Raw genomic sequence first — 22,780 nt, forward strand, 5'->3', positions numbered from 1 at the left:
GAGAGATGTCTCAGTGGTTAAGAGTGGTTTTGACCAGCGGCTGATCTTTCGGAGGACCTGGGTCTATTCCCAGCACCCACATGTTGGCTCACACGGTCTATAATTCCAGTTCCATGCACATGGTGCCTGGACATACATGCAGGTAAAACACCCAGACACGTAAAACAAAACAAAACAAAAAAAAAAACAAACAAACAAAACAACAACAACAAAAAACAAACAAACAAACCCAAAACACATCCAAAACATCTTTAGAAAAAAAATAAAATCAGTATAAAAATGATTCTTTTTTACTAGGATGTCAATGGAAATAAATAGTGAAAGAAACAGGAAAAGATCAAAACCTTCAACTTAATGGAGACAGAGAGTCAGTGTCGTTTCGTAGACTGGTAAGTCGTGACCACAAGAGGGTAGGTATTAATTTGCTGTAACGTCCGAGATCCACCTGCCTCTGCCTCCCGGGGACTAAAGGCGCGCATCCCACCACCACTCGGCTGGGATTTTGTCTGTTTCTTGTGCCGCTGCCTGAAGAGAGGAACGCTTATGCCGCCAGCCTGGGCAGACGAGGATGCCAGGCATGGAGCGGTGAAGGTTGAGTGTAACCCACTTCCCACCCCAGGCTCAATTCAGTAGCACAGACCTGAAGTCACCAGCCTGGGGTGCGCACTGTGACTCGCCTGTGACTTTTAAAATGGGGCCAAGTAAGAAAACAAGCGTCCCTGGGTGCTTCCAATGGTTTAGCTTCGGGAGCCCAGGCTGGCGTTCAGCCCACGGGCTCCCTCTGCTGGACACTTTTGCATAGCAAGAAGCACGTTGCTTCTGTGTGGTCTGGAACCCACCCTTAGAAATGTGAGACGTGCCTCCACAGGCACGATGCCACTTCTGCAAGAAGCCATGAGGATTCCGGCATGATGGCAACTACCTTTAACGCCAGCACTCCAGAGGCAGAGACAGGAGGATTTCTGTGAGTTCCGGGACAGCCAGAGTCACACAGTGAGACTGTCTCAAAACACACAAGCAAAAACAAAAACAAAACTAGAAGCCGTATGGCCAGAGACCGATTCCAGTTGACTGCAGCATCAAGTAATGTGCCCAGCTGCCCTGCAAAAGATCCTGGAGTCGAATTCAGTCTCTGTGCTACGATCTATGTGTGCCTCCAAAGCCCGTGGTCCCAGGCTCCATATTCCACAGAGCCACTACTACCTAATCAAACGTAGACTTGTTTTTAAGGAAGCCACCATCAAGGCATTCTTTTTTGTTTGCTTGAGAAAGGATCTCCGTGTAGCCCTGATCGTCCTGGAACTCAGCAGTAGACCAGGCTGGCCTTGAACTCACCACGATCTACCTGCCTGTCTCCAGAGGGCTGGGTTTAAAGGCATGCGCCACTGTGGCGGGTGTATCAAGGCATTCTTGCCTCCCAGCTAGAGGCAGCAGCTAGGTCTCCACAGACCATGGGTCCTGCTTCCTTGGGCTCACCTCTCTCTAGGCATGGAACCCCAGGCCCTCACCAGCATATCCACATCTCCATGAAAGCTGGAGGACAGAGGAGTGGAGGTGCTGGGTGGGAGTGGGGAGTGGGCTGCTTTGTACTTCCTCAAGTCTCTACTCTTGCGTCGCTCTGCATCTCTCGCAGGAAGGGAAGCTTTAAATGATCCAAGAAGAGAAAGCATGTCTCCTGCATTTGCTTGTGACAGTTAGAGCGTTCTAAGTTCCGGCGCACAGTCTGAGGGGAAATGGAAAGACCGTTCTTTGTTAACGGGTCTGAGCAGCACAGAGTGCACCCTGGGTAATCACAGCGACAGGATTGTACACCCAGCACCAGCTGGCTCTACCTTGGCCGTCTTCATCATTCCCTCTATGGGGTCCTCCCGGTTCTTCATGTGAGTCAGGTTCATCTCCATGTTCCTGTTGGGTTTACATACCACAAAGGATAATGAGACAAGATAAATGCAAACATCCCTCGGTCCATGCCCTTCGGGTGAAATGGACTAAAGTTTCTTTAGCTGGACCCTGATTGCCTTTTTTTTTTCTTAGTGGTGCTGGGGATGATAATAATGATGATGATGATTATCTTTTTTTTTTTTTTTTTTCTGAGACAAGGTTTCTCTGTGTAGCTTTGGAGCCTTTCCTGGAACTCGCTCTGTAGCCCAGGCTGGCCTGGAACTCACAGAGATCCGCCTGCCTCTGCCTCCCGAGTGCGGCTAAGGGTGTGTGCCACCACCGCCTGGTGGGGATTATAACCCCCCAGCCTGGGGCCGGCAAGGGCTCTGCTGCGGAGCTCCACTCCCAGCCCATGTCCTCTGTCAGCTTCTTTCAGTTTAAGTGTCAACTTTAAAGAGCCGAGGGGCCAGGCAGAGCCTAATCCCAGGGAGCTTCAGTCCCCGCCCCCCCATCTTGGTGTTTGCTTTTCACAGTGTGCAATGCATGGTACAGGTGTGGACCTTTGCTGAGGGAAGGGAGGAGGGATGTCACAGGCCAAGGTCACCGGGTGGAGGGCACAGAGCACCCCCAGGGGTGGGACAGAGGCTGAGATGGAGCAAAGGCAGAAAGAAGGGGGAAGGTTGGGGCGGAGTCAGAGCCCGCAAGGCAGGGCAAGGATTTCATTCTTCATCTTGAGAACAGACGCCACTTAGGAAAAGCCGGGAAGCCAGTGGGTCAGCCTGGCCTTGGTGGAGTTCCCCGGATTACCACAGGTTGGGGTTCCTCTCATCTGACACCCTCTTCTCTCTTTCCCGAGTCACACGAGCGATTTCACTGTCCAGAAATCCCCCTCCCAGCGCCTTTAATCTCAGCTGCTGTTCACTGGAATTATTTGAAGAGTTAAAAACAAAAACAGGACTGGAGAGACAGCTCGGCTGTGAGGAGCACTGGCTGCTCTTCCAGAGGACCTGAGTTCAATTCCCAGCAACCACATGGCGGCTCACAACCATCTGTCATGGGATCTGATGCCACCTTCTGGCATAAGGTGTACATGCCCATAGAAGAGCACTCACATATATAAACAAACAAACAAAAAAACATGCCTAGGATCTAACACCAAACAAAATCAGACTCTGGGGGTAGTGTGTTTTTAAGGTGTCTCCTTCCAGTGTGCATTTGCATCAAGAACCTCTGTCTTTCTTCAGCAGTTTCCTGAACAACCGAAAAGCCACAGCAGGCAGAGCTGGTGACCCCAGGGGAGCCCCTGGGCTGTTGATGTGGCTGCTCCCAACCTTTGCCCTAGCCTGCACCCGGGCCGGTACCCACGCTGCCATGTCAGTGGTACCGCTGGGTTGAGACATCGCCCGTGGCTGGCCCAGGGAGTCCCTCACCCACGTTCTCACCGGTTCTCAAACTGCCCACTTTGGGAAGAGAAAACTCATCATCTGCTGAGGCAGATCCTCAGTATCCGCTCCATGTTTCTTCCCTTGGTGGCTTTGTCCCGTGTGTTGGGCTAGCGCTTAGAGGTGATGGGACCTGTTGTCATGAAATGCTAGAGGGGTGAATAAACTGTCCGTCTTTTGGGTTTCTCATTTTGGAGACAAAGCAGACGTGCCCAGTACAGTAAAATAAACAAATAAATTAAAAGTAAAAATAAAAATTCATCCCCGAGTAAAAGAAAAGATGCCAGGTGATGGTGGCACACGCCTTTAATCCTAGCATGTGCAAGGCAGAGGCAGGCTGATCTGTGAGTTCGAGGCCAGCTTGGTCTACAGAGCAAGTTCCAGGACAGCCAGGGCTACACAGAGGAACCCTGTCTTGAAAAACAAAACACAAAACATCGCAGGAAAAACCTTCCTTGATCATAGTAAACTGCTGAGTTAGAAGACTACAAAATAAGGCAATTTCTACATCCTTATTTAGAAAGCCTTTCACTCTAACAGAAAATGGATGGAAAGAGAGAAACAAGCTCCCTTTATAGGAAGAATTTCAAATGCAGAAAAATGACTGCTCTCAACTGCATGCATCCCTGAATCTGCGGGGGCAAGGGTTGCTCTTCCCATTTCCCAGATGAGAAGACAGAGGCAGGGAGAGTCAGTGAAACTGGAAACTCTTCAAGTGAATCCTTATTAGAGACATCAACTTACTTTTAAATTCAATTCATTCAGATGAATGAATGAAGCGCGGAGCCACTGCCTGCCATTTTTGCTGTTGTTTACACATACGAGCACACATGTGAAATAATGTACCTCAGGTCATTCATTCACTGTAACAGCATGAAAATAGCCCACATGGCTTGTCAACTGGAGACCAGTTACGTTAATTATGGCAATAAGGGCCGGGCGGCGGCGGCGGCTCATGCCTTTAACCCCAGCACTTGGGAGGCAGAGGCAGGCGGATCTCCATGAGTTCAAGGCCAGCCTGGGCTACAGAGCAAGTTCCAGGAAAGGCGCAAAGCTACACAGAGAAACCCTGTCTCGAAAAACAAAACAAACAAAAAACAAATTATGGCAATGAGGAAGAACAAGGTAACTCTCTGAGTTGACACAGAACGAACGCCATGAACTCTTCGGATAAGACCCTGGAGAGTGTGCAATAGCAGGCCGGTTTCTGTGAAGATGCCCTGGTTACGTTTGTATGTGTTGCGTTCTACACTTCAGTGAGGGCACACAGGGCCAGGCTGGCTGGTGCATGCCTGTAATCCAAGCGCTGCGGAGGTGGAGCTAACGCGCGACATCAGAAGGTCAGTGTCGTCCCAGCTGCAAAGTGAGTGCAAGGCCACGAGCCCCCACCCCCCCCCCACCCCCAATAAATAAGAATAAGACTTCTATGTGCATTTCAGATTCAAACTTGAACTGAAAACGGAGTACTCATCCCGGTACTCCGGAGGTAAACGGAGAAAGCCAGACTCCCTGTGTTAAATGCCGTTGCTATGACCACACCTGGGCGAGACGGTTTAAAGGGAGGAAAGATCTGGTTTCATAGTTTCCACGAGTCAGTCCTCTGCGGCGGGAAGGCATGGAGTGGAACAGCTCACACCGTGTTGGCCAGGAAGCAGGCAGACAGCGTTCCGACACTCGCTCTCTCCTTTCCCGTTTTCCTTGCGTGCTGGCCTCCACCTCGTGGGTTGAGGCCACCACGACCAGGCGTCCCCCACATCCTCCCTGGGAATGTCGTCACGGACACGCCCCGAGGTGCCTTTTTCTCATCTCCTAGAGGTATCACCTTTACACCTTCACTTGAGACCCTGCCTGAAAAAAATCCAAACCAAGAGCTGGGGGCATAGCTCAGTGGTAGAGCACTTACCCAGCATGCAAGGCCCTGGGTTCAAATGCCCGACACTACAAAACCCAAACAGACAACAACAACACACTAAAATGAAATCAGTAAAGTAATCAAAACACAAGCGTCTGAAATGCTTGGACTTAGTAGTGTTTCAGAGTTTACACACATACACACACAGAGACATACAAACACACAGACACACACGTTTCGGATTTTGGAATATTTGCATACAAATAATGAGATATCGGAATGAGACTCAAATGTGCATACAAAATTCACTTATGTTTCAGATAGGTTTTATGCACACAGCCTGAGGATAATTTCACACAACATTTCTAAAGTGCATTTACACTGTGACCCATCATATGAGCTCAGACACAGACTTCTCCATCTGTGGTCCTTCTTTCACTATTCAGAGATTTTCTAATTTTCGGGAGCATTTCTGATTTCACATTTTGGGATTATGTAGACGCTCTTTTTTGTTGAGTGAGCAAATTCAAATCCCAGCTCTGTAGCTCTGGCTAAGTCATTTGTTTGTCCGTGTTCCTTCAGCAAATGACGTTGATCTGCCACATGCCAAGTACCGCGCTAGGCACCGGGGACGCAGAGTTGAAAGATCTATTTGCAGGAAGCTCGCTTTCATGTAGAAGGGTGACACGAAGCCCCACAGTTCTAAGCTGGAGTGTAAATGTTGTGATAGGTCCAGGTTCCCCCAGGACCTCAAGCGAGGTGAAGCTGATTTAGGCCCCTAGGTTTGTTTACCAGTAGGCATGGCGTGAGTCTTGCAGGAGCAGGAAGGCAGGGCAATTCCAAACAGGGGGAGCAGCATGTGGGGGAGCCTGGTGGCCGCCGTGGCGGACAGTGTAAGTTGGACACAGGCCACATCTTGCACGGTACAGCCTGGAGTTTTAGAAAAACTGAATCTGTTCTAGTTTTCTACTTGTAAAAGAGATGCATCTTTGAAGACGGGCGCTCAACTGCAGTCAGTGTGGACGTGGAAAGGGTTTTTTAAGCGAACTGGTGATGGTGCTGGGTTTAGAAAGGGCAATGACCGCGGTGTGGAATTAGAGGCCTGGGTGGGACGTCATCAGAGTAACGAACACTGTAAACTCCCAGGCAGTTCTGGGACACTGTGTGAGTCAGTGTCCAACGGCGCATGGGTGGTGGAGTCTAAAGCTTGCTCTCAAGTCCTACACTTGTCACTTACAGACCAGGAACTTCTTCACTCCTGAGCCTGAGTTTCCACAAGTGTCTGTGAGCTAGGCTCTGGTCACATGACCTGAAAGCTCTTATTTGCCCTTGGAAAACCTCCAGCAGTCTTGACTCCTCCCTCAATCCTAGCCCTCCATCTGGGGTGCTCCCTCCATCTGGGCATGGTGCTTTTAGGCCCACAGTGGGCTTCTCCAGGGCACTGTTGAGAGGGGGTATGGGGTACAGAAGGAAGAAGGGGACTTCTGTCTGTCTCCAGCTGCCGAAGACCTGCCTTGCCACTGAACCTCCAAAAGCGGGTGAGACCAATAATAAGTAATACACAGAGAGCTGGGCAGGGTGGCGCACACTTGAAGTCCTGGAGCTTGAGAGGTGGAGGGGGGGGGATCAGAAATTCAATGGACATCAGCTCCATAGTTCAAGGGTAACTTGTACTACAAAAGACCTTGCTGAGAAATAGATAATGGATGTGACATAGAGTTTCCCCAATGTTCAGCTTGGAAGATACATTTGGAAATTCTTTTTGTTTTTGTTTTTTGAGACAGGTTTCTCCGAATAGTTTTAGTGCCTGTCCTGGATCTCGCTCTGTAGCCCAGGCTGACCTCGAACTCACAGAGATCTGCCTGGCTCTGCCTCCCAAGTGCTGGGATTAAAGGCGTGCGCCACCACTCCTGGCTCTTTCAGCACCGTCTTGATGATGGAGAAGATGCAGCTCCCCACCCCCTTAAAAAATGTGAGTCTGGAGACTGAAACCTGGATCCCTGTGTTTGCCCAGCAAGTGTTTTAGCCCACCGACTCTCCAAAATCAGAATCTTACTTAAAAATTCCAACTTCTAAAGTAGTCCAGCTTTTCTGGCACTTTAGAAAGATTCTGGGGCCAGGGATGCAGCTCAGTGATAGAACACTTGTCCAACATGGACACAGCCCTGACTCTGGTTTCCAGGATTGCAAAACAACAACAACAACAACAACACACACACAGTCACACACAGTCACACAGTCACACACACACAGAGTCACACACACAGAGTCACACACACAGAGTCACACACACACACAGTCACACACACAGAGTCACACACACACACACACACACACACACACACACACAGAGTCACACACACACAGAGTCACACACACACAGTCACACAGTCACACACACAGAGTCACACACACAGAGTCACACACAGTCACACACAGTCACACACACAGTCACACACACACAGAGTCACACACACACACACACAGAGTCACACACACACACAGAGTCACACACACAGAGTCACACACACACACAGAGTCACACACAGAGTCACACACACACACAGAGTCACACACACAGAGTCACACACACATACAGAGTCACACACACACACACAGTCACACACACACACACAGTCACACACACACACACACACACACGGTCACACACACAGTCACACACACAGACACACACACACAGACACAGACACACACACACACATACACACACACACAAATATTCTAGGAACAATCCTGGTGGTGCATGTCTTCAATCCCAGGCAGATCTCTCTGGTTGAGACCAGGCAGGGGTCTGTAAAACTAACTAAATAAGGAAACAAACAAATAAGTAGAAGAGGCGGTAAGAAGGAGAAGAAAGAGAAGGAGGAGGAGGAGGAGGAGGAGGAGGAGGAGGAGAGGAGGAGGAGGAGAGGAGGAGAGGGGCTGCAGGGATGGCTTACAAGCTGAGAGCACTGGCAACTCCTTCAGAGGACCTGGGTTCGATTCCCAGCTCCCACATGTCAGCTCACGGCTGTCTGTTACCTCAGCTCCAGGGGACCTGACACCCTCACACAGACATACACCCAGTCAAAAAAAAAAAAAAAATGTACATAAAATAAAATTTAAAAAAGAAGAGAAAAAAATGAAAGCATACTGGGCGGTGGTGGCACATCCCTTTAATCCTAGCACTCGGGAGTTCCAGGCTAGCCTGGTCTACAGAGCGAGACCCAGAACATCCAGGGCTACACAGAGAAACCCTGTCTCACAAAACAAAACAAAACAAAAACAAAACCCCCAAAACAAACAGATCCCTGCTCCTTCTCAGGCTCTGAGGCCAGAACAAAGATGTGAAATCAAACTCTTCACAGAAGCAGCGTAGACGGAGACCTCACTCAACATCATGTAGCTTTTCTTTCTTGCTCCCTGCGAATTGTCAACTGTCAACTGTGAACCTCGGTTTCTCGCGAGTGCAGGGAGATTTGAATACTTGCTGGAAAGGTGGCGGGCAGGAAGTTTAAGCACGCTTCAGTGTGTGAGGGGCTCAGCCTGCACAGGGACCCACGAGCGTTTGCCCCTCCCTCCCCTGGGCCGAGTCTGCGAGAGAGGTGAACGTGTTTTCAAAACTGTTGTTTTATGTAATTCTCACCTCACCGTTGGGAAGCGGGTGTGGGGACTATTTTTAATCATCTCTATTTTGCAGAGAGGAAATGGTGTTCCGGAGGGTGGGAAGGTCACCCGGAATCAGAGACGACCCGGGACTTGCCAACTACGACTGGCCTGACACCTTCATATTGCCGGTGTCTCACTTCATCTTGGTCTTGCCTTTTTCTCTCTCCGGGAGGCAACACTTGCCATCCTAAATATTGATCCTGGCAGTATTATCCAAACCTCATGCATTCACTGAATCTTGAACCTGGCTGGCGGTCCCTCTGCTCTATCCCTGCCAGGTTAACAAAGCACGTTGAAATGACTCTTGGGACTAGACCTTCCCTCACAGGGCAGTGGACTTCATCTTTGGACAGTGTCTTAAGCCAGGCCTTATCTCCCTGTTACCCCCCTTCAATGCACAGAAACCCTCACTGATATGACCACAGCAGGCCCTGGCAGCCATCCTCTGGGTGGTGGGGTGTACCTGCCTCTGTGAACAAAACCTGGGACAGATGGCGGCTGCTCTAACTGCAGGTGTGGTTGGCTCTTGGCCTGCATTCAGTCAGGTCTCTCTCTCCTTTTAGCTTGAGAGTTCCATTAGCTAACGTCTGCAGCAGCTGTGGAGTTGAAGCTTATTATCTTTTTTTTTTTTTTTCCTGTCTTCTGGAGACAGGCATAATATAATCTTCTGGGTCAGCGTGCAGTATGGGGACATTCTGCACGCGTTTAGATTGGGCTTTCAAAATCCCCGCTTTGAATTCTCTGCTGCTTGGTTGCTCCAAAAGCAGCATTTTGTGTTTCTAGCAATGGTCACCTTAGACACACTACATCTTTGCTTATTTGTTATGCTTAGTGTTTTCCCCTGCACTGTCCTGGACTAGGGCAGGGATCTTGATCTATTTGTTTGTTTGTTTTTTTCCCCTCATGCTGGAAGTGGAATCTAGAACTTTTGTGAGAGAGGCAAGTACTCTCCCACTGAGCTACATCCCCAGCCCATCTCAGTCTATTTTTTTTTTGTTCACAGATGTACCCCAGATACTCAGAAAGTGCCAAGCACATAGTAGACACTCAAAATATTAGTTAAAGAGACAAATAAACAGTGATAATGATGATTCAACCATTCTTTGGGAAGGCACCAGCCACAATTCTTTAAGCCCTAAGGCAAAAACAACACCGTTTCTTAGAATAAAAGGAATCATCCCACTAACATAAGCTAGCAGCCTGGCAATCCTTTTTTGATTCTTATAGTGAACATCTTTTGTTCTGCTGTTCAGAAATCATCGTTCCATCTTCTAATTTAAGTGTCCTGGAAGACACGCTTCTTTTCTTTATAGTCACACACTCTGTGGACCCAGGCTGGACCAGTGGCTTTATCAGGACATGTGATCTAAGCTGGACTTTTCAGTTCTGCAATGACTAAGAGAAAAAGCCAGTAGCCATCTTGACTCCACTAGGAAGCCTAGGAAAGTCACAGAGATAAATAGATTTTGGGTAAACTCATAGGTGGTTTTTTTGTTTTTGTTTTGTTTTGTTTTTGTTTGTTTGGAAATGGGGTCTCACGTGGCCAAGGGTGGCCTCAAATTCCCTATAGCTGAAACTGATATTGAATTCCCGATCCTCCTGCTTCTACTTCCCAACTGTTAAATATGAGAGCATCATTAACTATCTGCATAACTCTTAATCCACGTCCCACTTTGCAGAATGTGGAAGCCCCAGAAGCATGGCCTGAGAACTCTGCATTAGCTGAGGTTGGGAGAGCGATGCTTATGATACCCACAGTTCCCGTCAGTCCTCACAACACCAGATAGCACGTCATCGTGAGTTCTCAAGTGTTTGTCCTCTCCTGCGTCTGTCTTTCCTAGTCACTCCTTATCAAGGGTCTGGGATGGTGTCCTCTAGGATTGTATGAAGGGTCTGAAGTCCTTTCCTGCCTCTCTTGGTTCTGCGCCTGGTCAGTTTCTTTGGCTTTGTGGCCATTTTTCAGTTCAGCCTACTCTGAAGAGGTAGGTCCAGAGAAGGGGTTGGGAAAAAGCCTTCAACCAAAGGGCTGTAGGATGAAAAGGGTGGGCCACTGATGGAGCACCCGCGGAGCACCATCCACCGGCCGGGGCTGTGGTACACGCTGGAGTGGGAGGGAGGGACAGCAGAGGAGGACCAATGGCATTCTCACCTCAGGAGGGCCCAGTGCCCTTCACCAGAAGCCAAGCTGAGCTTGGGAGATCAGTGAACAGTTAGAGAACAGAAAACAAGGGCTGACATCCAGGAGAGAATCCACATCTAACTCTGAAATAATTAACTCAAGAGTCAGTGTGTTTAGGGACATCGCTCTACCCAGTTACAGGGGCAAACCGTAGCGATTATGTTAGCTACTGTCAAGAGGAAATGAATTATATTTACCTGTTTTATGAGGCAGTTCAAAGTGACTCTTTTTCTCTCTGTTCCGCTGTCCCCCCACTACCTAAACCAGACACCCAACTGGCTTGTCCCCGATGGCTGGCTGAGATTACTGCCCTAATTTGTCCTTCCTTCATCTGTGACAACCTGCCTATTTTCTGTCCCTTCTGATAAAGTGAGAGCGCGGAGGGACTTCTGAGCTGGTTTTGTAGCGTGCAGAAGTGTATTAACTGGCATCCCTGTGTCTGTGTCTATAAACCCCTTGTCTTCCCAGTGTGAGATCACCTTCAGGAACGGCGTCATGTCGATGCGCAGCTTGCGTGTGTAAAATTCTTTGCCGTTTGAACATATCAGCCCTTTATTTATACAACTTTGAGGCTCTCCCATCTTCTGAGCAGCTGCCTCCAAGGACCGTGGGGCTCCCTGGGAGAGAGGCAGAAAGACCGACTTTCATAGGAACCATACACAGGGCAGCAGGAGCCGATCCAACCCCCTAATATTTATAAAAAGCATTTTTTTTCATCACGGCAACACTAATAGCAACACCTATTTTTACCATTGAAGACACAGGGGATATATACATGTAGAGAACAATTGGACTAGTTAACAGTATCCAGAGGAGTGGGAAAAGGGATCTTCCTGGGGTGATAATTTCATTTACTGCTCACAGCAACCCTGGGAGGCAGGTCTGGTGGCCTCCACTTCACAGATCAGGAAACCAACTTGCCCAGAGCCATTTAGATGGCATTTGGAAGAGGTAAGACCATTGCCCAAGACAAGACTCTTTTTTGTGTGTGTGATAGTCTCTCACTGTGTAACCCAGGCAGACCTCAAACTCGTGATTCTTTTGCCTTATTCTCCAAAAGTGTTGGGGTCATAGGCTAGTGTCACCATATCTGGACTATTTTTAAAAATGTGATTTAAAACAGTATCCCTATGTCTTCCACGAGTGGTTATCAAGTCTGTCTTGCGGTGCCTATGACTATAGCAAGAGTCCGGCTTGTTTGCAAGCTGAGATGTGTTTGATGTGTTGGGAAAAGTGATTTGAACAAATGTGACAGAGAGAGAAGGAAGAACGGGCAAGGACAGGAGTCTGGGAGGCCCCAGGGGCTCTGTGATCTCTTGGGGGCACACTCTCTGTGGTCACCAAAATGAGCAAATGGTGTTACATTTCAGGGCGCCGAAAATTGGACCTGAAGTTGCCTTCCAGCCTAGGAGATCTAAGGAGTGAAATGTCCCTCCTCTGCTTCCCAGCCTCAAAGGCCTTTGGATTGAAGGACAGCTAGCCATCTTAAAATGTTTATGGGGCCCGTCTTGCCTGATCCTGGTCTTTTGGGCCTCTTTGAGTTCTTCAACAAATACTTATTGGGTGTCTTTCTTTCCTTCTTTCTTTCTTTCTTTCTTTCTTTCTTTCTTTCTTTCTTTCTTTCTTTCTTTCTTTCTTTCTCTCTCTCTCTCTCTCTCTCTCTCTCTCTCTCTCTCTCTCTTTCTCTCTCTCTCTCTCTCTTTTTTTTAATGTTTTTTCGAGACAGGGTTTCTCTGTATAGCTTTGGTGCCTGTCCTGGATCTCGTTCTGTAGACCAGGCTGGCCTTGAACTCACAGAGATCCACCTGCCTCTGCCTCCTGAGCGCTGGGATTGAAGGCGTGTCGTACCGCGGGCCTGGCAGGGTGTCTTTTTCAAGCCCAGCAGAGTAGGCAGAAATGGCACACAAGGAGGGTGATGTCTGTCTGCACCCTCATGAAGAGGGCGCTGAACCCTGCTGAGAGGGGAGAGAGAGCAAAGAAGGAAGCCACGCTTGGATGTGATTCGCCCTTGATCTGGGAAAAAAGCAGCAGCAGGACACTGAGGAGAGACTGAGGACTACCATCAGCTCTGTGTGCTCCTGGAGCGGGGGCCCTCACTGGCCGGCCACTCTCCTGGGGACACTCATTCCTCTCCTCACTGCTCTTCGGCCTCTGTGTCCCCTCAGCCTCCCCTCCCGGAGGATCGGGCCCTGCGGTGATGGTGTGGTCTTGTCTGCACGAGCTGACAGTGCGCTCCTTGAGGACAGGAGCCAAGGCTGCCTCGTTCCCGGTCCCAGCAGCGCCTGGCTCAGAGATGGCGCAGGTATGCACACTTGATCGGACTCATGGAGCTGGAGAGTAAGAGATGGCCGAGTGAAGACAGCAGAGGCAGCTGCGAGGGTCGCTCAGCTTGCTCCAGATGGGGAGGGGACAAGAAGCCCCCTTCACAGGAAGCATGCCTTGACCTCCCCAGGTCCGACCTCCCCGCGGCACGGGTCTCTCGTTGGCAAAGAGGAAAGTTGTTTGTTTTGCGGGTGCCGCGTTGCTGGGGTCACGTACATGAATGTGCTGTGAGATCACCCTGGGTGGGAATTTGATCAGTTCCATATTTTCTAGGAGACTGACTCTCAGATGTCCGCCTCTCTGGGCAGCCATAAACCATCCCTCCCATAACGTTTATATTATTTGTAAGCATTCATGAGGAATTAGCAGTTGGTGGGTCCCCACAAGTGGCCATCATCATTCCAACCAACAACCACATCCATTTCCTTTGTTTTGAAACGTGCCTAAAGATAAAGGTTTTCCTGGAAAAATATCTTTTTTTTTTTTTTTTTTTTTTTTTTTTTTGGTCATCCAGCCATATACTTGCTTAGCCTCTCAGGCAGAGAGTTCCCTTCTTCTTCTAGTTCCAGTGAAAGCTTCTGGTTCAAGCCAGAACCTGACAGGATTCGAGACCTGACAGGATTCAAGCTGTCCGGTCTCAGGCCTTCAGGAACCGCTGGACGGATGATGGAAATCAGGAGACATGAGTTGAGCGAAATTTCTTCATTATCTACCAAGATTTTGTGTTGGGCCAGAGGACAAGGGCATGGCCGAGACCAGGTCGGATGGCTGGAATGACTTCAAACTCCTACGAGGAGTTCACCTTGACTTGTTTAATTCCATACCTCTTGACTTGCCTTTTCTTCTAAGAGTTCTCTTGACCATTCTGTTCATCTCCCTACCATTTCGGAGTGAGTCATCAGCTGTAGCTTGATGGAATGCTTTCAGAGACCCCCATACAGCTCAGTACTGTGATGATGATGATGTCCAAGTGTTTCTGACAATGGATGACAGTAAAAGACAGCCTGGGAGGTGGAATTAAAGACGAGCAAACATATAGAGAGGATTCTGAGAGGCGGCAAGAGGAGAAAGACGTCAGAAGAGTTAGAAGCAGAAAAACCGGCCCTGCGATGGGGTAGTTGGTGCCTGTTCATTAAATAGGTATTTATTGTGGCTAAATGATGTGCCAGCCAAGCCAGCATGGGTCAGCGGGTGGTTTTATATGGTGACTCATCTGTGAAGACGTTGTCATACCGATAGACTGGCAACTGATGGGGGACATTTGGTGATATGCCTTGGGGCAGTCAGGGGGAACCTCTCTGAGTTAAGGTAACCTCGGAGCCCAGACTGAGTGACAGGAAAGAGTCACACGGACCACAGCTGTCTTTAGAAGTCAGTGAAGCCTGTGTCTCTGGGGTCTGATTATTTTGGAAGTCCAGCTGAGGCAGGGGTCGGCGCTTTGAAAGGAAAGCCGAGTTCTTGGTTTTGAGGCCCGCTCTGCTCCGGCTGTCTAGGCCCCATCCTGACCCTGTGAGCTCCCCTTTGTGTCTGCAGGGAAGAGCAATCAAAACTGACCCTTGCAGCCCTGGGGTGCATCGAGAGCTAAGACAGCAGCATAAAGGTCAAGGTCTTGAAAAGCAGGAGAACACCCAGGGCTAACTGGACGGAAAGGAAAGGGGTGGGGGTGAGGTTGGAAGGAAATGGAGGCCTGAGGCTGTGTTTGTTTTCTCGTGGGCACACTTGGGTGGGAATGATTTAGAACTGATGGAAGAAAGGTGGCCTGTTTCAGAGAACACCGAAATGCACCCAGTCCCCCTTCCCCACGTCGCCCTGTAAATATTTTACTATTTTTAGGCGCTGCTGAAAACACCTGCCAGCCTCTCTCTCTAGTAAATGAGCGACTCGAGACGAACGAGTTAATTTGGTGAAGCCGATGTGAGTTGCACAGACGGCGTTGCGTAAGTGCTTGGCATTTAAACAGTTACCTGACATTTAAAAGGAGAGGGACTGCTAATGAATTCAAGAGCTAATCTTATACTCCGACAGAGCGAGCCATGGAAAATCCAGGATTATTATCTTGCTGTAAACATAATGCGATTCCGGGGAGCTATCAGCAGAAGGGAGCCGTTGGCTGCATACAAATATCCATGGGAACACACACCCATGAGCCAAGCTGAGAGGGCATGCCCATTAACATCACGTAAATAGCTTATCATTGCCTTTCATGCTCTTGGATTGTAGCATCTGAACCATAGACTCAAGAAGAACGGCCCCTTAGTCATTTCCCTCCTCCCTTGAGATGAGTGTCACGAGCTGCTCTCCACACCGAGCTTGGGACATCTCACTTTAAAATGAGACTCCGAACCCAAACAGCTCCGTCTCCACCCACGAGTCCCACAGAGGCACCCCAGACAAGGATCTGTCCCGTAGGCGTCCCGCGGGGCCTCCTCCTGGTGTCTCCCACTCCTTTCTAATTGGGGTTCCCCACCTCTGGAGCTGCCGCTTCATGGCTCCGGCAGGAGCTCCTGTCCCTCATTAAGTGGGGCTGCAACACTCTGGCCGCCTCGCCTCCCACACAGCTCACAGCCTCACTCAGCCTGAGAGCCAGCTGCCAAAAGTCTCTGGGAACCTGTGGGCAAGCTGAGCTGCGGGGAAGGGAACCGGAGGAGGGAGAGAGAGAGCCCGGGTAGCCAAGATTTGAACACACCCCTCCATTATCTTAATGAAAGGGGGGGGGGGGGCAGCTCAGTGAGGATGCCTTTGTTGAAACCTCTGTGAAGGCCTTTAAGCGGTCGGTCGCCTCAAACCTCTGTGCACACAGGGCATCATCCGTCCCCTCCTGTGAGCAAACAAAAGAAAGAGCCCTGACCACCAGACCCCCCTCCATGGGCTTTCTCTCCTACTCCTGGGAGCTTTGAACCCTGCTGGGGAAGGGAGATATGAGAAACTTAGTCTCTAGGTGTAGAGGAGAAGGAGGGCTGGGATTTGAACTCCCCCCCCCCCCAAATCCTGGAAATGGGAGCTTCCGGATGAGGGCCTAGCCCGTTCCCTGAGTTTTGCCATCTAGGGCCTTGTTACTTCTTCCCTTGACAGTCTGGGACACTAAAATACAGTAGAATTTTACTACTGGGAACAGGGGCGGGGGTGGGTTGCACATGGAACTCTACTGGCCTCTGGTGACCTGGCTTCTCCAAAAGGGTGATCTGTGAGGGCCAGGGACCTGCCTCCCACCCAGCCACCCCTGAACTCCTGTCAGGCCTTTTATCCATTCAGGTCTCCCCTGCCTGGGAGAGAAGGCGCATTCTAGGGCACAGAAGGCCACAAAGGCCTGGGAACAGTGGCTCTCAACCTTCCTAATGCTGCGACCCTTTAATACAGTTCCTCGTGGTGTGGCGACCCCCCCAACTATAAAACTATTTTCGTTGCTACTTCATAACTGTAATTCTGCTACTGTTATGAATCGGAATGTAAATATCTGTGTTTCCCGATGGCCTTAGGTGGCCCCTGTGAAAAGGTTGTTTGACCCCAAAGGGGTCATGGCCCACAGGTTGATAGCAGCTGACCTGGACGCTCTTAACCACCCAGCCTCCCAGGGGGCAAAGGGTCTGCAACAGCATGTTGCCCAGTGGATCTTTACAGGAGCAGTCTACCAAGTAGGCATGGTGGAGCGTGACTTTAGGCCTCAAAGGGGTTCCTTATTCTCCTCCTGTTAAGACTTCTGGTCTCCCTCATTCTCCCTCCACCCTTCCTTTTTTCGAGATGGGGGTCTCACGTATCTCAGGCTGTCTTTGACTTCCCTTCATAGCTGAGGATGACCTTGGACTGATCCTCTGTTTCCAGAGCCAGGATTACAGGTGTGTGCCACCGTGCGGGTTCCGGCAGCGGTAAGGATCGAACCCAGGCTTTCATGCACACGAGGTGAGCACTCTACCAGCTGAGCTACACCTCAAGACCTTCACCGACTTTTCCTTTTTCCTATCTCGAGTCTGTTAAGAACTGTTGGCATGCTCCTCGGTGTTTATCAATTAGCCCTCTAGCCCCCAAGCCCTGGTCTAAGAGAAGAAACTCAGCTGTTCTAGTCTTCCTCCTTGTGAGGGCTAATTTGGTGATTTTTGCCAAGTCACCGGGCTTTCTGTACCTCGGTTTCTCCACCTACAGAAAAGCGTTCACTTCTTTGTTCACATGGAGATTTTTGATTAATGAAACACAGGCACAAGTTAGCTTCGGGGCTCCTATTATCTGGGAGTAAATCTTATCCAGGAGTCCTAATTGATATTGTCCTCAATCTAATTAAGAGCTTTGTTGACACAACACAATCCTTGTTTATCTAGCTTAGCTGGGGCTAGAGGAGAAAACTTTTGAGCCAAAAGAGAAATCTGCTCTGCCCCTAGGGAGGTCGGAGCCCAGGGTTTTCCATGAGGGGGTGTCTAGCTGGGCTTAAGGTGGACTCTTCCCTGGGCTTGGGTGAGGGCACACCTGCCTTGGACAGGGGGTGGGAAGATGGGGGTGGGGTGGGGGATGGAAACAGCTCCCCCCTGCTCAGCCCCCCCCCCAAAGCTCCTCCTAATTCAGGGCTTCCACCCCCAACTCTGTTTTGTTGATGTGACTTCTCCAGCCTGATCATCAATAGCCAGGGAACCTCAACTGGATTCTACTGTGAAAGGGTCATTTTAAATCAGTCACTAGAGAAGACAAGTTACTTGTGGTGCTTGGATTCCTAGATCTAAGCTTATCAACTCCATCATTCAGAAAGACGGTGAAGTTGAACCCGCCCCAGCAATGGGGGCCAGAAGAGGGTTGGAGGAAGACAACCAAAAATGTCCTTCCTCTTTGCTCTCCTGCCTCCTCTCCTCTAAAATAATTAGCGGCTCCTTACACACACACACACACACACACACACACACACACACACACACACACCAACCTCTGCGTTTTCTCTAGCAGCATTTGCTGCGGGGTGGGGAGCCCTTTGTGTTCCTTGTCCCCCAACCCTCTGCTTCCCTCTTCCCCATGTCAGCTCCAGGTCCTGTCTGGTAACGCCTTTCAAGGCAGACAAGAGGGGAATAAAGAAAACAGCAGTGGTTACAGCCCTTCGAGAACCTTCCTGGGCCTGCCATTGTGCAAACTCCTTGCCTCACACACCGTTTCACGTAAGCCTGGCCAGGACCCCACGGGGGAAATACTCTCCCTTACTCACACAGGAGGAAACTGAGTCTCAGGCTAAGTAGCCTGCCTCAAGCCACAGCGCCAGGAAGCAAGAAGATGGGATCTAAATGTGGTTTTATAAATATATATATCTCCCCAGTCTTCCGCTAGGCCTCTTTGGAGGTGCAGGTCACGTGTGAACGGGGCCCTGGTGGTCCTGACATCCATTTCCTCCTGTGTAAAACGGAGACCATAACTGTACCCACAACAGAGCTGTTGTGGATTGAGGGAGACAATCCTGAGTCCTTCACATATACCCCCAAACCATCAGCTGCTATTACCTGCTATTCAGAAAGACCCTGTACAGATAACAGGGAGATGATCGTTCAGATTTGTGGGTAGGAACATGAAGGTTTGCTGCATTATTCCCTTTACTCTTACCTATGGTTGAAATTGTCCATCAGGAAAAGAAAACAGGCCAGGCGGTGGCGCACACCTTTAACCCCAGCATTGGGAGGCAGAGCCAGGCAGATCTCTGTGAGTTCGAGGCCAGCCTGGTCTACAGAGTGAGATCCAGGAAAGTCTCCAAAGCTACACAGAGAAATCCTGTCTTGGAAATCCAAAAAAAAAAAAAAAAAAAAAAAAAAGAGCGAGACCTTAACTAGGCAGATGTTATGTGTCACCAGCAGCCAAGAGATCAGTACATGTGGACTTATTGGAATAATGATAGCCACATAAATCCAACTTGTAAAACTCTGGTTTTGAAATAAAAAATAAATTCCTCTAGGAAATAGTCCTGAATTGTCTAGGGAGTTTAGAAGTGGACAGATTTGGGCCAGAAAGGAAGTTTGCTTTAAGTCTTCCAAAATCCTTTGAATCAAGTTCCACAACCAGAGAGATATTTATAAAAATGAGAGCGGAGGAGGGGGGGAGGGCAGAGGGAGGGGGGAAGGGAGAGAGTGTTTGCAGGAAAGGGAGCATAGAGCAGTTCCCTTCCTCTTTGAGGGAAGTACAGAAAGTTCGTCGTTGGCGTCAATGCTGGAACTCAGCTCACGTCCTCACAAGGACCTCGAAGAAGAATGCCAAGTGACATCTCCAAATGTGCACGTGACCCAGAGCTTTTCCGGAGAGAAGAAACACCAATGGCCACCAGGAGGTGAGGGAGAATGTCAGCTCAGCTTGGTTACTGTTATCACGGAGGTAAAACATGATCCCTTCAGAGTCACCCTCCTAGGCCTGTGGGCTTTTCCTATGCGTTATGTATTTCTACGGACGGAGTTTTCTGTAACACCAACACTTTTCATGCCAGTGAAGTATTTTGTTTGTGCGTTTCTTCCAGTTAGCTTTGATGTGTCAGGAGTTATGTTAGACACCGGAATTCTAAGATAAATTAGGTGACATAAGAAAGATAAGTCTGCCTTTAAAGCTTAGCTAAAGAGTTAACTGGAAGAAGGTATGGTAATGCTTAGCTGGACCCCAGTAAACAGTTTACTTTTAAACCTTTGTACTGTTGTGGAATAACCTTTTTGTAAACCGTGAAGATGTGTCTTTGCCAAGGCGCCTTCTGATTGGTTTAATAAAGAGCTGAATGTCCAATAGCTAGGCAGGACAGGATAGGCGGGACTTCCGGGCAGAGAGAGAGGAGAGAAGATGCATCCAGGCATGAGAGATGCCGAGGACACCAAGAAGAAACAGGAGGTACAAGATGGAAGAGAGGTAAAAAGCCGTGAGGTAAAACATAGATTAATAGAAATGGGTTAATTTAAGTTATAAGAGCTGGTGGGACAAGTTTAAGCTATAGGCCAAGCTTTCATAATTAATAAGTCTCTGTATCTTTTTTTTGTGTGTGAGCTGGTGGCCCAAAGAAAAATCCGTCTACATAGTACAAAACAGAGTGTGTCTACAGGTGCACGAATGGGTTTATTTTCTGGAAGGAGGAAGGCGGACAGGAACTTCAGACATCACTTGTGAAATAGGTAAGGTCTACACACAGGCTTATTCACCCCAAATCCTCTCATAGTCAGAATCACAGGCTACCCTTTGAAATCCAAAAATGATGAACTTAAGACACGTAAGATTGAATACAAATTTATATTATAGTAAGATCACCTGAACGTACACTAGTTAGGGTAGGTGGAAATAGGAATGAGCTAAGGAAAAGGGACATCTTTCAAGTTTAACAGAACTTTTTTTGGTTTTTCAAGACAGAGTTTCTCTGTGTAGTTTTGGTGCCTGTCCTAGATCTCTCTCTCTGTAGACCAGGCTGGCCTCGAACTCACAGAGATCGCCTGCCTCTGCCTCCTGAGTGCTGGGATTAAAGATGTGTGCCACCACCGCCTGGCTTGATTTGCACTTTCAAAATATTCAGTTAAAGTGGGTGTGATGTTTTGAAAGGAAATGGCCCCCAAAGGGATTGGCAATATTAGGAGGTGTGGCCTTGTTGGAGTAGGTGTGGCCTTGTTGGAGGAAGTGTGTCACTGTGGGCGTGGGCTTTGAGGTCTCCTATGCTCAAGCTACTTCCTGTTGCCTGCAAGATGTAGGTAGGGCCTCTCAGTTACTTCTCCAGCACCATGTCTGCCTGCCTGCCGCCATGTCTCACCAAGATGATAATGGACGGAACCTCTGAACTGTGAGTCAGCCATCCCAATGAAATGTCTCACTTTATGAGAGTTATATGGTCATGGTGTCTCTTCACAGCAACAGAAACCCTAACTAAGACAGCGGGTGTGGTGGCATATGCCCATAATCTCAGTGAGGCAGGAGGATGGCCAGCCTGAGGTACATAGTAAGCCCTTGTCTCAAAAATAAACAATAATAACAACAGAAAAGAAAAGAGAAAGGAATAAAAAAGAGAGAAAGAAAAAGCTGGGTTCAGTTGCTCCCCAGGGAACATTCAGTAACGCGTGTGGAAACGTTTTGACCCTCGCAACAGTGGATCTAGTGAGTGGAAGCCAGGGGTGTGGCCGGCATTGCCCAGGCTGGCCCCTCCTCGACAAGTGTCTGCTCCAACCTCACTATTGCCTCGTGTGAAATCACAGATTCTAGGAAAGTCACATGTCTCGGCCTGGCTCAGACTTGCTACGTCCTGGGTGATCTTGACTTTCTGAACCCTCTGTCTCATTCCCAAGCGCTGGTATTGCAGGCATGTGCTCCTATGCCTGCTTTTATGTGGTCCCAGGATCAAACACAGGGCTATGTGCATTCTAGGCTAGCCCTCAATCAGCATCTCCTACCCCTAGCCACCTGTGTGCCTGTGTGTGGGGCGGGGGATTCGGGATCAGACCCAGGGCCTTGCCCCTGGTAGGCAAACACTACCACTAGGTTATAGCCCACATACTTGCCTGTTACTATTATTTTTATATGAATTACGTCTTTTGCACATGTTTCTAACTCTCAGTGTTTCTAACTTTTAAAAATGAAATGCAACCCTCACCGAGGACAGACAGCACTATCTATCGATGTTAATGAAATGTTGGATTTTTTTTTTTCTTTTTTTTAGGTTTACTTTTCTCCCCTTACGACACAGATGTATGAACACCTCCTTCCGGAACTTTAATTTACAATTTTAACATTCTTTTTAGGCGCCGGTCACCTCACCCAACCTCAAGCCTCTCCACAGAGGCCCCGGGACAGAAAAGGCACTCCAGCGATTGATGTCAGCGACCCACGGAGGGAAGAGCAGTTCCTGGTCTCCGGAGACAACCCAGGAACTAATTTCTCTTAATCAGTTGTAGGGCCTCAGGAGAAGCCACCAGGCAAGAAGGGGAAATAAATCTGAAGGAGAACACCAAATTCTGTGAGGCGCTGGGAAGACCTGTATTAAAAAAGGGGCACCATACCTTTAGGACTGAAATGCTGGCAGGGCCCCATCCCTATGCAGCTATTAATATGCAAAAAATGCCTTCATAAATACTTGATTCTGCTCACAGTGGGGAGGCCGTTCATTTGAAAGGGGGAAATGGGAGCTTGGAGTTGAAACACGTCTGCGCGTCTCCCTTCTCTCTTTTCATGGCTCTTTTTATCTTCAAGCTCCCCTTGTAGTTTTTCTCTGACTTAACCCCCTCCTCTAACTCCAAGGAAGTTGCTGATGGCAGCGGCGGCGCTCACTGAACCGATGCACCTGGCGCTGTGGCCCTGGACCTCAGGCTAGGTGAGGAAGGGGCGCCTTGGGGCCTCTTCCTGGAGATGGTGCGGGGAGGCGGGCGCCTCTCCCTGGAGATGGTGCAGGGAGGCGGGCGCCTCTCCCTGGAGATGGTACATGGAGGCGGGCGCCTCTCCCTGGAGATGGTGCGGGGAGGCGGACGCCTCTCC

General features: G+C 49.2%; 1 protein-coding gene and 1 long non-coding RNA gene across 2 annotated transcripts in view; one reads left to right on the forward strand and one right to left on the reverse strand.

Annotated features, from left to right (window-relative positions):
- Kiaa2012 (KIAA2012 ortholog) overlaps positions 1-22,780 on the reverse strand; it is a 114,489-nt gene that overhangs the window by 29,444 nt on the left and 62,265 nt on the right. Inside the window, 1 exon segment of the mRNA XM_037210453.1 lies at positions 1,833-1,905. Within this exon segment, the coding sequence (XP_037066348.1) occupies positions 1,833-1,905 (73 nt within the window).
- Positions 20,277-22,397, forward strand: LOC119088915. Its single transcript, XR_005092673.1, has 2 exons — positions 20,277-20,445; positions 22,051-22,397. It is a non-coding gene; the product is annotated as an uncharacterized LOC119088915 (long non-coding RNA).

The sequence above is a fragment of the Peromyscus leucopus genome, chromosome 13 (assembly GCF_004664715.2).
Source record: "Peromyscus leucopus breed LL Stock chromosome 13, UCI_PerLeu_2.1, whole genome shotgun sequence".
Taxonomy (NCBI): Eukaryota; Metazoa; Chordata; class Mammalia; order Rodentia; family Cricetidae; genus Peromyscus; species Peromyscus leucopus.